Below are 13,730 nucleotides of genomic sequence, written 5' to 3'. Positions count from 1 at the left end.
GCAGCTGCCTCAGTACAGTAACTTCTTGTTCGTTTGCATGTGTGTGGCTTGTTAGAAATTTTTTTTTTTTTTTTTTTTTTTGCATGATGATGATGTAATAATGTGCAGCAGAGAGAATGCGATGCCTCCAAATTTTTATACATTGGTAACTAGATTTGGGACTATCCGTTGCGCTCTCTCTTCATCTGTCTGTCTATCTATCTGTCTAGCTCTCGGTCTGTTGGTCTGTCTGTCTGTCTATGAAACAATGATTAGATTACTTTGTTGGTCAATAAAAAGAAAAATAATTTGCAACTATTTTGACCATCGAATAATCAAGTTAATCAAGTTATTTTTCAAGCAAAAATGCCAAACATTTGCTTGTTTAAGCTTCTCAAATATGAGAATCTGCTGCTTTCTTCGATTTCATATAATTATAATTTTAATGTTTTATGGCATTTGAAGATGTTACTTTGGGCTCTGAGAAGCTTTGATGGGTATTTTTCACTATATTTTGACACTTCATAGACAAAACAATTAATCAGTTAATTGAATAATTAACCTGCAATTGAACCAATTTATCACAGCCCTAATTTAATGTATGTTTTGCTATTAATTGTAAGGTGATGTGCTCATATCAGCCATGTGAGGTTTTTAATCTCCCCAATGCCATTTGTTATATCATTAAACCTTTTTCTTCATCTCTGTACTTTTATGAATTATAATTATGAAAAATACACTCAGTTTGCAGTTTATTAGGTACACCTAGCTAAAACTAATGCGGTCTAATAGAACAGTCCTTCAAAAAATCCTCTTTTCATGAAGGTTATAATGTTCAGTTTTTGGCGAACTGTTTTAGAGAGTCGTTTAATCAAATGTATGATCATTTTGGAGGGTGTAGTTTCTGCTGATGTTGAACTGCATTACATAATGCAGAGAGGTGTTTCTGTTATTTAGCTTACCCTCGTTAATGTCAAAAGGGTAGATTAAATAATAGAAACACCTTTCAGTTTAACACAATACAATTTAACAGCGCCATAAACTGCAGCCTCCAAATGACCACAAAGTTGAATCACCTCTTTAAAACAGTTTCAACACAAACTGAACATTATAATTCTCCCCGTTAGTATGTATGCATTAGTTTCAGCAAGGTGTACCTAATAAAGAGCCGACCGAGTGTATATTCTTGATTTTAAGTGAAGTGACAGTCACAAACTGGGTTAGTCTTATGTAATTAAGTTTAGTCACAGCCACGTTGCTGCAATAAAAGATCGAGAGAGACGGTTGTTTTCTTGGATGGATTACTGCAGATTGGTGGAGGAACACATTAAGTATACTCGTTCCAGGGAGGATTAACAAGACTCATTTACTTTATCCTGACTGCTCTTTCTTAAGGCTTGTACTGCTTACTTAAGATGATGGCAGCGTGACGCACACGCGAGGAGTTATTCATACCGTTTGACAAGAATTTGTAATCGGTGGCATTTGGACGGTGCAAAGGGAAATGGTTTGTTCAAGTAGATTCCTTTACCATAGGGAGGGCAGCCTCTCACCGTCATCTTCCAAGAAACTGGGGTGGTCCTTGGTGAGTTAAAACTATCAGTTAAAATGATCCGGTGCTTTCATTCCCGTCATGCAAGCAGCAGAACTCATTTGTTCTTTTCATCCTATCGGACACTTGTCTCTGACCCATCCGCCTCTGTGGTCCTCAATTCCAGCGAACATCGAGGGAGTACAATCAACCCCTCAATCCTCCAATTCCCTCCCACCACCATCCCATAAATAATAAGGTCACTTCAAGTCACTGATGTGCTCTCCATGCTGCCTCTTTAAGCCTCACAGCATAGCAGAACTACAGATTGAGTCAGGCAGCTGGATGGTTGGAGGGATGACGTGTGCCCAGCTGTCCTGCTCTCTGGCTTGAATTCCCCCTCAGGGCCACCAGTTACCTCATGTGCCCCAGCCTTGTGTCATCCCCTCGTCTTCTTGAGAGGCACCAGGCCAGTGGGAGGCTGGAAATGCTGTGGGGGAGAAACAAGCAGCTCTAGGGAAGCTGGTGGTGAAAGTGTGGAGTGATTTGTATTTCAGGTGTCCTTTTTATCCTTTTCAGCTATTAGGAATTTAGTTTTAGTTTTCTTCTTTCATGTTTTGGTATAAACTGAAAACAGCCTGCCAGTGGCGGAAGACATATTCATCTGCTCTACTTAAGTAAAAGTAGCAATACAGCAATTTACATGACATCAATATCAAATTTAGTTACTCTATTGCATGTGAGCAGTACTTTAATATTGTAGTTGGTCGAGGTGGGGCTTTTTTAAACTTTTACATACTGTTGAGTAGTTTTATCCATATCAGTTCTTTTTTTATTTATAAGATGTTTTTCTTCTGTATGTAACATCTTAATCTGCAATGAGGTAACTAGTAACTGCAGCTGTCAAATAAATTTAGTGGAGTAAAAAGTACGATATATTCCTCTGAAATTAAGTAAAATATAAGTGTATAGTACCAGAAAATGGAAATTAAGTAGAAGGACCTCAAATTGTGCTCACGTACGGTACTGAGGTAAGGATAAAAGTAGTTAGTTACTTTTGGCCAATGCAGGCTGCCTGGGTTGGTAATCATAAATGCAGTTGTGCGCAATGTACTGACGTCACATTAACATGCATTTAAAATTCATTTTAGCTATCTTTCCTGCTGTTTGAAGCTGCCGTGTGTATCCCATTATCCTATCCACTCAGTTTTATGTGGTGCTGTGGTTGAAGCACTCTGTCAGTTTGAATTTCATTGATTCGTATTCACACAATAAATATGGTATTATCTTCCCTCTCCTCCAGGTCAATCCAGAGCCAACATGATCCCAATGAAACAACCACGGAACATCAAAGCATCCAACGACACCTTGGCCTCCATCGACCTGGACGGCCTCGCTGACCAGCCAGGCCCCAAGGCCACACCACCACCACTACCTAAGAAGGCTGTACCTCGCTCCAGTACGGAACCAAGCCTGGGAGGCAGAGAGCCAATCCAGGGAGCCCTGAGACCTCGGGCTGAGGCTAAACCTGGGGGCACCAACCTCAGTGTGGCCAACCCTCTGTACGACTTGGACTCGACCTGGGAGACAGCTAGTCAGAGCTCCTCTCTCAGCTCCGAGCCTCATCGCGCCCACAACCATGAAAGCGGTGATTCCCTAGAGAGGCCATCAGCTCCCACGGCCACCAACAAGGGCCGCCCGACTAACAGCACGTCCTCCGTGGTTCCTCAGCCTGCATCTGCTGCACCCGGTGCCAACACTGGCAGAGAGAGGTGGGCCTACCCAAGTACAGAGTCTCTGGCTGGAAGGGGTCGGACGACAGGCCGAGGTGCTGTTGCTGGAGGGGGAGGCTCCAAACCACATAGACCTGCTCTTTACAGGGGTTTGGACAGCTGGGATGAGGTGGTGGGGAGGATCCGGGGTCTCCACACGGACACGCTGCGGAAGCTGGCAGCGAAGTGCGAGGACCGTTTCATGGCTGGCCAGAAGGATCACTTGAGATTTGGCACTGACAGCTGGTCCCACTTCAGACTGACCACTGGTAAACCCTGCTGCGAGGCTGGAGATGCTGTTTACTACACTGCTTCCTACGCCAAGGACCCACTGGTCAGCTACGCCATCAAGGTGAGATGTCCGCTTCTGTTTATAGATCAGTTTGTCCTGCCAAATGACCACTTCTGTTTGGATGTACAGTATAATGCTGTTTCCCTTTGCCAGGGGGAGAATACTAAGGTTAAAATGTTCTGCGTCTAGTATTCGGGGGGCCTGAGAGATGTAATTAAAGTCCATTAAGTTAGGTAAATTTACCTCGTATAAAGTAATTCTGTTTCATGCTTTAGTGTACTTTAGTAAACACAGCATGATGCACCTTTGAATGTTTTGCTAGTATCTGGAAAATGTAAAACAGACTGTTGAAATACATTCAGTGGTGTCAGAGTCCCAGACTGCCTGATGTATGATTTTTGTCCCTTGCATTGATATAATGATGTAAAGTAATACTAAAGGCCGTACATTACAGTTTATAATCTATGCTTTTATCAAAATAGGGCAACAAACCTCTTGTTTTCAGCAGCATATTAGTTTGAATGTATTACTGTGTGTTTTTGTTTGTATTTTTGGAGTTCTTGCTTTCTAGTCTCCCTGCATTGAGAGGGATTTCAGATAGATTTGGACTGGTGATTGCTGTCCTTGCAGTAGATTCATTAAACCCTTGTATTTTGCTTAAGGGTGGCAGACTCCCCTCCCACTTGATAAGCTGAGGTGGAAGAATGTGTTTGTGCTGATATATTAGCACTTAAACTTTAAGCCTTTCGGGCACAGCCTTGTGCAATAAAACCTGTCAGTGCATGAGTTTGGGGGGTTTTTTTGAGGTGGGGGGGGTTTCTTCATATACTTCTGTGAGGGTATATTTGTCTGCATGCGTCACAGTGTGTCTGTGTAAGAGAGAGAGGTGGGGGGGGGGCAGAGCTTGCTGGAAGAGTTCTTAAGCTAAATACAAAGCAGATATGGATGAAGGTTGCATTATTCACAGGAGATGAAACTCTCTCTGCTCTGCAGAGCTTCAAAGCTTTGCCTTCATATTACCAGCAGGTTCAAGAGAAAGTATTGTTTTTTTATGATGCTCATTCATAAATAAGGCAAACAAGAGCAGCAGAAGAACCAGAACACAGACATACCCCAACTTCCCAATTAAACTTTCCCTATCTCTCCATTTTAATGTGGCCCAGTTGTGCTCCTGCCTTCCTTCACCCCATAATTGTGGTTGATTCTCCTTCAAATGAGATTTTACATGCTGTGATATTTTTACTGCAGTGTTAATTATTCGTAATCCACCTTCAGCATGATTGTGTGAATTCTCAACTCTCGGAGAAATTCAGCAAGTGACTTGTGTGCTTTAAAGTTTTACAGTTTCCCTGAAATGACCTGGAGCTCTGTTTTAAAACCAGCAATACTGCTACAAAACATGGCATATAAACAGTGAAAAATCTACAAATATATCTTGATAAAATGATCAGTAGGCAGCTGTAGTCTTAGAGCCAACATGTCTTAACAAATATGCAGTGAACATGTACATTCCTACGGAGTTACGCAGTGTATCTGAAAGGAATTCACTAGTGCAGAGTTATACAATCCACATCACAATCTAATAAACTGTGCATAAATTCTGCTGTAGACCACGAAGTTTAAATTCGATCTTAATAGAGGTAATAAAGTGAAGTGATTGTGGTAGTAGCAGTCATAAAAGAACACGCACGCACACACACACACACACACACACACACACACACACACACACACACACACACACACAGAAAGAGAGATTTAATGCAGCCCTGTTCATGTTACTCAAAGACCAAGGTCAAAAAGACATGTCTTTTTAAGGGATCTAGAGCAGGGCTATAATTCAATATTATCATATACTGACTTTTAGTAGAATCCCATCATGATGATATGATTTTGTTTTAATGAAATAAGTTGTCCAAATTAATAGTTCCAAGGATATTAAAATAATTAAAAACTAACAAAATTAGTTTTGTTTTACACATGTGAAGAGTTTAGTCTGATTATAACACATAAAAGTGGAATGTAGTTGGCACCATTAATAACCTGGTTTCAGTTTAGTGTAATTTTTCATACATATGCCATGTTGTGATTTATATCACTTACTGTAGCTCATTTGAAGGATTGGGTCAATCCCAGGTTAAGTGGTCAATGGTTTGATTCCTGGCTCTTCCTGTCCATATGTGGAAGTGTCCCTGAGCAAGACACCCAACCCCATATTGCTCCCAAGGTAGGGGTGTGTGAGGGGAAATGTATGTATTGAACAGAAGCTGGAAAGTTAGTTTGGACAAAATGTAATGTTGTTGTCATTGATGGTTATTTTATATTGCCCTCTGCGTAATTTTTTTTCAAATCATGAATCTAAGGTTTTCAAGAAAATTAGTTTGTAATTTTTGCTTTCCTAATACATGCAGCACTGCAGAACAGGTATTTCAATGTCAATTGTCACATCCAAGTCCTTTTTAGTTCGAGAGAGGTAAGATAACTAGCCCAACTAATAAACAACAATTCTAAACAAAATTCAACCTGCACCTTACGAAGGTCTAGGACCTGGGACCTTGTTGCATTTTCAACATACATAGGAATTCATTACTTTTTTTTGCATGATCTAATTTACCTGTGTATCAATGTTTGTCTATCAGGTTTGCATTAGACAACACTCAATTTGATATAGTACATGTATAAGCAAGTAAAAATGCAGCGAACCTTTAAAGAATACTAGTGAAATCACAGCCAGATGATGGCATCTTTTACATTACGTTACAGAAACTATATCAGTATTTACTTCTTTAATATTATTCCTGCTATGTCAATAAATGAATTTTGATTCTACACATTACTTTCAAACTTAATTGTGACAGTTAAATGTTCATTTTGATCATGTCAGCAAATTAAAGTTAAACAGACTAATTGCTATCTTACAGAAAGACTAGTCTTTCTGTAGATAGTTACTTATAAACTCACCATTATTTTGAAAAAAGTTGAGAACCTTGTTCAACCAAAAGTATCTTAGTAACACGTACAATTTCCCTTTGTTGGCATTTTAATGAATGTTGTGACGTCTGCAGAGACTGATCCTGTCCTCGGCTCAACTTCTCCTCTCTGCTCAGTGTTTAAAGACAGGGGGCTGCAGAGGCTGTTGCTGTGGTTTAAGAGACAGAGACACGCTCTCATTGCTGCCTATGGCAGCCTGGAGTCTGCTCTCTGCGTCTCTCAGCTCTATACAGTATATCATTAACGGCATGAACTGAAATGTTGTAGAGAGTTAGCAGGACAGAATTTTGAAAGAAACCGAAAACATCTTTGATCCTCGAGTTCTCCAGTGCATTTTCTGCTAAATTGTTGTATTTTGTTCTTGACGTTGCAGAAGCTTGCTGTTTGTGTAAAAGTCAAGCCGTTTTTATTGTTGGTAGAGTTTATTTTATTTTATTTTGATTAATTGAAGACACTTGATATCAAACAGTGAAATATTTTTTAGAATTACAGAGGTTTTTAAAACTGCTTGGCAGAGAAACAGTTAAATAAACAAAGGTACAAACAACATTTTACAATTTAAAAATTATTGTCAACCATATTATAAGGTGATAGTGATATAGAGATGTTACTCTGTATTTTTCCTAAACCAACAATGTCTGTCCTTCAGTACTCTCCGACTACCCTGTCTGTGACACTCGGCCCCAAATCCATTTATCCCTACTGAAGATGTAAATCTTTAAATTTAGGGTCTCAGTAGGTCTCAAACATATCAAATCGAGCAGAGAATAACATGTCAAGGTTCACAAACAATGGTGGTTAGGAAGATCAATTCATTGTCTTTTCACGGTATTTGTTTACAGTAACAAAAACATAGAATATCTCCAGACTTATCCTTTATAATAGTATTTGTAATTTGGCAAATAGTTAATTCTGCAATAGCTTCATGATAAGGGGTTTCTCAGCTCAAAAGCAAACCTTACATCAATGTTAATGTTCTCTTCCCTATCTTTATTTATCTAGATCTGCCGGAGCAAAGTGAAGGAAACCCAGCAGCAGTTTTTCCACAGCCTGGCGGTGAGGCAGAGCCTGGCAGTGCACTTCAACATCCAGCAGGACTGTGGACACTTCCTGGCTGATGTCCCCACCCGCCTGCTGCCCTGGGAAGAGGAGGAAGATGAGGAGGAGGAAGAGGACAAGGAGGACGAGGTAAATGGGCTGAAGGAGAAAGAGAAAGAAACTAAGACTGAATCCAAGACGACGGACTCCAAAGCTCCAAATGGTAAATTAGATGAAACCCCAACGGCAGGTCACATGAACACCGCCGGTCGCTTGAGGAGCCGAGTGGTGGTCATCACACGTGAGGTGCCCTTCCAGACGGTGGCGGATTTCGTCCGAGACGGTGTGGTCCGACACACTCACAACCCGGAGCTGTACGAACGTCAGGTCTGTCTCCTGCTGCTCCAGCTGTGCTCCGGCCTGGAGCACATGAAACCTTACCACGTGACCCACTGTGATTTGCGACTGGAAAACCTCTTGCTGGTCAACTGCCAACCTGGCAACCCCTGGAATCTGGACTTACTCGAGCCCAACAACAACAGCAACAGCAGCAGCTCTGGTGCAGCCTCCGCCGGTGCCGCTGCCACTGCTGCCAACGCCACGTGCCCCGCTCGCCTCATCATCAGTAACTTCTCCCAGGCGAAGCAGAAGAGCACTCTCGTGACATCTGACCCTGGTACATTTCGCGATCAGTCGCGCCTGGCACCTGAAATCGTCACAGCCACTCAGTACCGCAAATGTGACGAGTTTCAGACTGGGATTCTCATCTATGAGATGCTGCACCGGCCCAACCCCTTTGAGGAGACGCCGGAGCTGAAGGAGAGGGAGTACACCTGGGCTGACCTGCCGCCTCTGCCGGTCAGATCGCTCTACTCACAGGGCCTGCAGCAGCTGGCCAGGTTACTGCTCACCGTCAACCCCTCTGAAAGGATCCGGATGTCCGAAGCCCGGGCCTGCCTGCAGTGCCTCCTCTGGGGCCCTCGGGAGGACTTGTTCCAGGCACTGGGCTGCAGCAGCACAGGCCCCATGTCAGGGGCCACTTCCAGCCAGCGCGAGGCCACGCTCCAGAACTGGCTGGACCTGAAGCGGACATTGATGATGATCAAGTTTGCGGAGCGCTCGCTGGACACGGCTTGTGGCGTGAGTCTGGAGGACTGGCTGTGCTGCCAGTATCTGGCATTTGCCACCACAGACACCCTGAGCCGGGTGGTGCACATCCTGCAGCAGCCGCAGCCACATCCTCAGTCCCAGAACCAGAACCAGCCAGTGCATGCAGCACAGAACCAAACTCAAACCCAAACACATCTAGCACACACCTTCCACCTGACTCAGTCACAGCCACTCTGAGTTCCTCTTCCCTGCTGTTACTATGGCAACAGATCCAACTTCCCCTGTGTGGTCCCTCTGCTGATGTTAAACTGTGATGTAAGCTAATAGTCAGCTTTGTTGTTGCAGCAGCCACAGGGCTCACCTAAAACTAATCAGCTGGTTGTGCAATGTCTGTGTTTTCTTAATGAACAAATCAGTCCACAGAGTGAGTTCCGTGTTGCCATCAGACAGCTAGGCTTCATGATCGGGGTTAGTCATAGCACTCAGATTAACAACTGCATGATGGTCACGAGTCCAGCACATGAAGTGGCTGTCTTGACATCCTTCTCAAATCCAATCCAAGACAAACTGAGACATTAGAGCACGTTTGATGTCATTTTGGCTGTTGGGGGTGAGCTGGCAGGCGTCCAGTTAATCGGTTTCTTTGGCTTTTCTCCCCTCACGTGTGTTACGACACTAAACCAGTACTAGATTGAAGAGATTTACCAAATGTGTGAGGGAGTTTAAGATTTTTCAGTTGTTTTTTTTCAGCCAAGTTCTGAAAGACTACAGAGTTGTGAGATCTATATATTAGATACAGTTTGCAGGGCAGCTGTCTCTGTGGTTTATTCGAGACAGCGTCAAATGGAATAAATTTGTCAGTTTATATTATTACGCATAAATATTTTACAGAAGTTTTACCAGACATCGAAAGCTCCACCACACTTAGATTTTTAGAGAGGAGACTTAAGATAGCATCATGAATTTTTGTCCCAACTAGTTAGGTCATTATGACATAACATTGTATTTCAAGCAACAATTCACTCTTGAAAAAAACACAGATTTAAAATCTTCAAGAGTAAAAAGAGAAATGAAGGGAGACCATTTGAAATGAAGGCAGTGGGGGGGGGGTCAAAACAACTTCCTGACCATGGATTTGTCTCCTTCAAAATTAAATCTAATCAGGGTGAGATTTTTTTTTTTTTTTTTTTTCATCTAGACTGATGCAAAAGTGAAATATATTTTTCCACTGAAGCCAAAGATCTACCACAAAATGATCCATTTGGAAAGTTTAAAAATACTTTTACAAGTTTTTACCAGAGAAGTTTTTTTCAGTTTATTACAAAATACACACAGAAAGGAACTAGATTTATTATTGGCCAGTCCCAATGTTTGCACAGCTTAGACTCTGTTCAGATCAGATAAATGTCAATGTGTAAAAATTCAGAAGCCAATCTGGAGTTGAATTTAACAAGCATTATTAACCCTTAAATGCTGTTGTATCATACCGTACTTTACACTTCTTAACAGGGCTTTGAATGAGGTAGGCGATGAACACTGAGCTAATTTTGGTTCTGCAGTTTTCAGAGCACAGTTAACAAGTTTTAGACGCTTTGAAATCAAAATGGGAAACAACTGCCCTGGCTGTTGATGCGGTTTCTCGTCGGAGTATGTGCAATTATTATCTTTGTTTTGTTGTGTCTTTTGGAGGTTTCTGAGCATTTTATGACATTATGCAGTCTTTTACTAATCCTCTCTAGCATTAGTTTTGTGGCACATAAACTGATTCATTTCAGTTAAATCCTGCAACTTTAGAAACAAAGTGAATTTCAGCCTAAAGAACTTCTCACAGTGGATGGGAGACGGGGACGTTTCAGGGACTGCAAAAAGTTCTTTTTTGTCTATTGTGTTGTTTTTGTCAAGTTGTTTCAGAACGGTTCTGCGTTACAGATGACATTTGCACATTCAGTCTGAACGTTGGTGCTCCTCGATGGAGACTGAAGACACGATGATGATGCAGGAGAGACTGAGAAAAGTTCCCGTGAATTTGAGGAACTGGATATGATTTGTTTTGCAGCGTGTGGAATGTAAAAGTTTTGAAACAGACATTTGGACCTGGTCTCATCCGCTTCCGAACACACTCATCTTCCAACTGAACCACTTTGTTTCACATATAATGTGTAATAATCAACCACGGCCTTGAAGAGAAACTACTCAACCACTGAGACTTCCATTCCTCCTGCCTATTTCCCGTCCTCTTGTAGTTTTCCGGCAGCAGATCCTGCATTGATTCTCCCTGCCTGTCACTCAACAGGTCTGCTCTGCTTTAATTAAATGAGCTCTGTGTTATTGATCAGTACCTACCAGCCTGGAGTCAGTGGAAGCAACGCATGAACACAATCCTCAGCTTCCCCATAAAAACAATAAGAAACATTTTGAGTTTCATGCACATGGGTTCATTCGTGGTTACGATGAACAAACAGCTTGCAGTCAGCAAGGTGTTTGTTCGAGCAGCAAATGACGTACTTTTGTGCCCAACCCTGACCCTTGATATGCATCCAGGTGGACGATGTTTTCAAACTGACACTGCAGAAAGGCTTTGCATCTACAAGTTTACTTCATTTGCTCCGGTTAGGTTTTTCTTTTCGTATCAGAAAACTGCAGCAGTTCAGCTTGTCACTGGGGCGGGAGGGTTGTACTGTTGGGATCAGGATCCTGTGTTCGTTTCACTGCAGATGCACAATACAAGACTAAGAAGTCCATGGAGTGAAAATGAGACAAAGCAGGTGTGAGTTTGTTGCTGCGTTAAAGGGTTTGTGTACTAAGGAATGTGTGTGGACGGCACTGGTGGCTGTCCTTGTATTTAGAGATTTAAGCCTTTATATATTATATATAGTATAAATATATATAACCTTTATCTATTTTAATCCACACACTATTTTGTCGAGTACTGAGCACCTGTATTTCTGTCTTTAGAGTCTAAATATCATTTATTCATTTTTAAAGCTTTACTTGACTTTCTTGTTTTGGGGGAAAGAAAAAAAGGTGAGTAGTTATCACTGTCCTAAACATAGGATAAATGAAAAAGAGCTTATTCTTCAATTGCATTAATATACAGAAAAATGTACAGTATTTTTACCCCTCTTGTTTAAAAAAAAAAAAAAAAAAAAAAAATCTGCTTAGGAGATGAACCACTTTGAAAAGAGGCTGAAGGATGACATTTGAACGCACCCAACATTCATCAACTGTACGGCCTACAGAAAATATTGCTTTTTTCCCTCTCTCTTTGCTCTGGTTTTCTCTTTGCATTGTTAATTGCCACTGAACAGAAAAACAGAAGCTCTCTGAGGCTTTCTATTAATATGTGTACAGTATGTCTCTTGGCCTGCCGCCATTCATTGTTGATCAAGTTAACCAACAGTAACAGAACAATAAATATATGTTTTTATAGATAAACTTTGTTCCGCTGTGTTATTGGTGCGGTGGTTGATTTTGACCCTCCAGTGGAAACTAAGAAGGAAGTGCGGTAACTGGACAGATTGTAAGAGGAAGGAGGTCAGTCAGCGATGACAAGGTTTTAACTGTAACTGTAAATGTAGAATTAGACTGGTTTTTATGGCATTTTTAGTCATTTAAGTCTATTTCACTGTCACTCAAGCCTTTTATTGCATATGTGAGTTACATATTTAGGATTAAGAGTTTTTTTCTGGCAGTGAAACCCTTTCCAGTCTCCTTTTGACCTGAACTAATAGTAGTGTGTCACCGATGTCAGCAAATAAGAACCATCCTCAAGCCTGGGGTTGATAATGAGCCTTTAAATTATTTCCAGTGAGCATACTAAAACTGGAAGCATATGAATCATTTTGGCAGTTAGAAACATCGACCAAATCTCTGTGATTTTCTTTTAAACTCTAGAGATAACTGAAATCTGAGCGTTTGAATTTGATTCTTCTTTCTAAATTGTCTTATCCTAGAAAAGAACTTGCTTCATCCAGTGTATTTGCGGACGTGTCTCAGAGGAGCCATGGAGTAAAAATTCCCAGAGAGAGTTGTTTATTATAATGAAATCTTCAGTCTGAAGTGTCTTACTGTGTGCATCAACTGATGTTTCTAGAGTGTTGGATTTGAGATTTACAGATACACGCTCTGATTTAGTTACAGTGCCCAACGGCAACCCCAAAGCACAAAATCTCTTCCCAGCTCACTGTTGATCTGCATTGAAATTTGGGGTTTTGGGGGCAATCTAATTAAGCACTTTAACAAATATGAGGGTGTGTACCTTCTTTAAATTATCATTGTGAAGGTAAATACGATTTGAAAGCCTCTAACTAAAGCAAGTTATTGAAATGTTTCGTCCTGTCATGTTTATCTATTTTAATACAAAGTCAAGTGTCTAAAAATGACTGTTGTCGGGCCAAATGAAAAACTGTGTTTTTTTTGCAACATTTGCATGAGTCATACACAGGCTCAGTAAAGTAGGTGCCCTGGACTCTGAGTTTATTGGAACATGGAAGTATTTCTGTGCCTGCATCACTACAATAGCTCCACCACCAGATGGAGACATTTAAAAGGAAAAGAAACACCAGCGTCCAGTATTCTCCTGCTGTTAAGCTTCTTAACTGACAATTATAGTGTTTACTTGGACTTTTATGTTTGCCAACTTCAGTTCAGTGTGTAGTGAAGGTGGTTGAGTGCTGTGTGAACATGCTGTGTGAATTTTACCGTACAAATCTGAAAGCAAAGGTGTTTACTTTCACTGCCTCGTGAGAATCTGCTGTTGATGAGAGGCAGTCATTTAGCTTGAACCAAAAAGATGAGATTATCCTGTCTAGACTGAGATTATACTCTTATCTAATATAATATGTCTAAGATGGCTCTTCTTTAATTGAAAAATTGAGTACGAAACAAGATTAAACACTGCCCATCCACAGTACCTGCTTCTATATCTTAAAGTAACAGAAAACTGCTTTAGGATGTTCAATTTCTTAATTCATCTTCTAGATTTGCTGTATTTCATGTTGCATGTCAGTCAAATTAC

At 41.2% G+C, this 13,730-nt stretch overlaps 1 protein-coding gene across 3 annotated transcripts in view; it reads left to right on the top strand.

Moving 5' to 3' along the window:
- Window positions 1–11,842, top strand: part of peak1 (pseudopodium-enriched atypical kinase 1) — a 108,210-nt gene extending 96,368 nt beyond the window's left edge. For all 3 annotated transcript variants that reach the window (XM_040133120.1, XM_040133121.1, XM_040133122.1), the window contains 2 exons: window positions 2,814–3,634; window positions 7,568–11,842. In XM_040133120.1, the coding sequence (XP_039989054.1) occupies window positions 2,814–3,634; window positions 7,568–8,950 (2,204 nt within the window). In that variant the 3' untranslated portion in view covers window positions 8,951–11,842. The remainder of the gene's footprint in view (window positions 1–2,813; window positions 3,635–7,567) is intronic.
- Window positions 11,843–13,730: the final 1,888 nt, after the last annotated feature.

Source organism: Xiphias gladius, chromosome 8, assembly GCF_016859285.1.
Source record: "Xiphias gladius isolate SHS-SW01 ecotype Sanya breed wild chromosome 8, ASM1685928v1, whole genome shotgun sequence".
Classification (NCBI taxonomy): Eukaryota; Metazoa; Chordata; class Actinopteri; order Istiophoriformes; family Xiphiidae; genus Xiphias; species Xiphias gladius.
The sequence above is the reverse complement of the archived record's forward strand: the minus strand, read 5'-3'. Positions and strand labels throughout refer to the sequence as shown.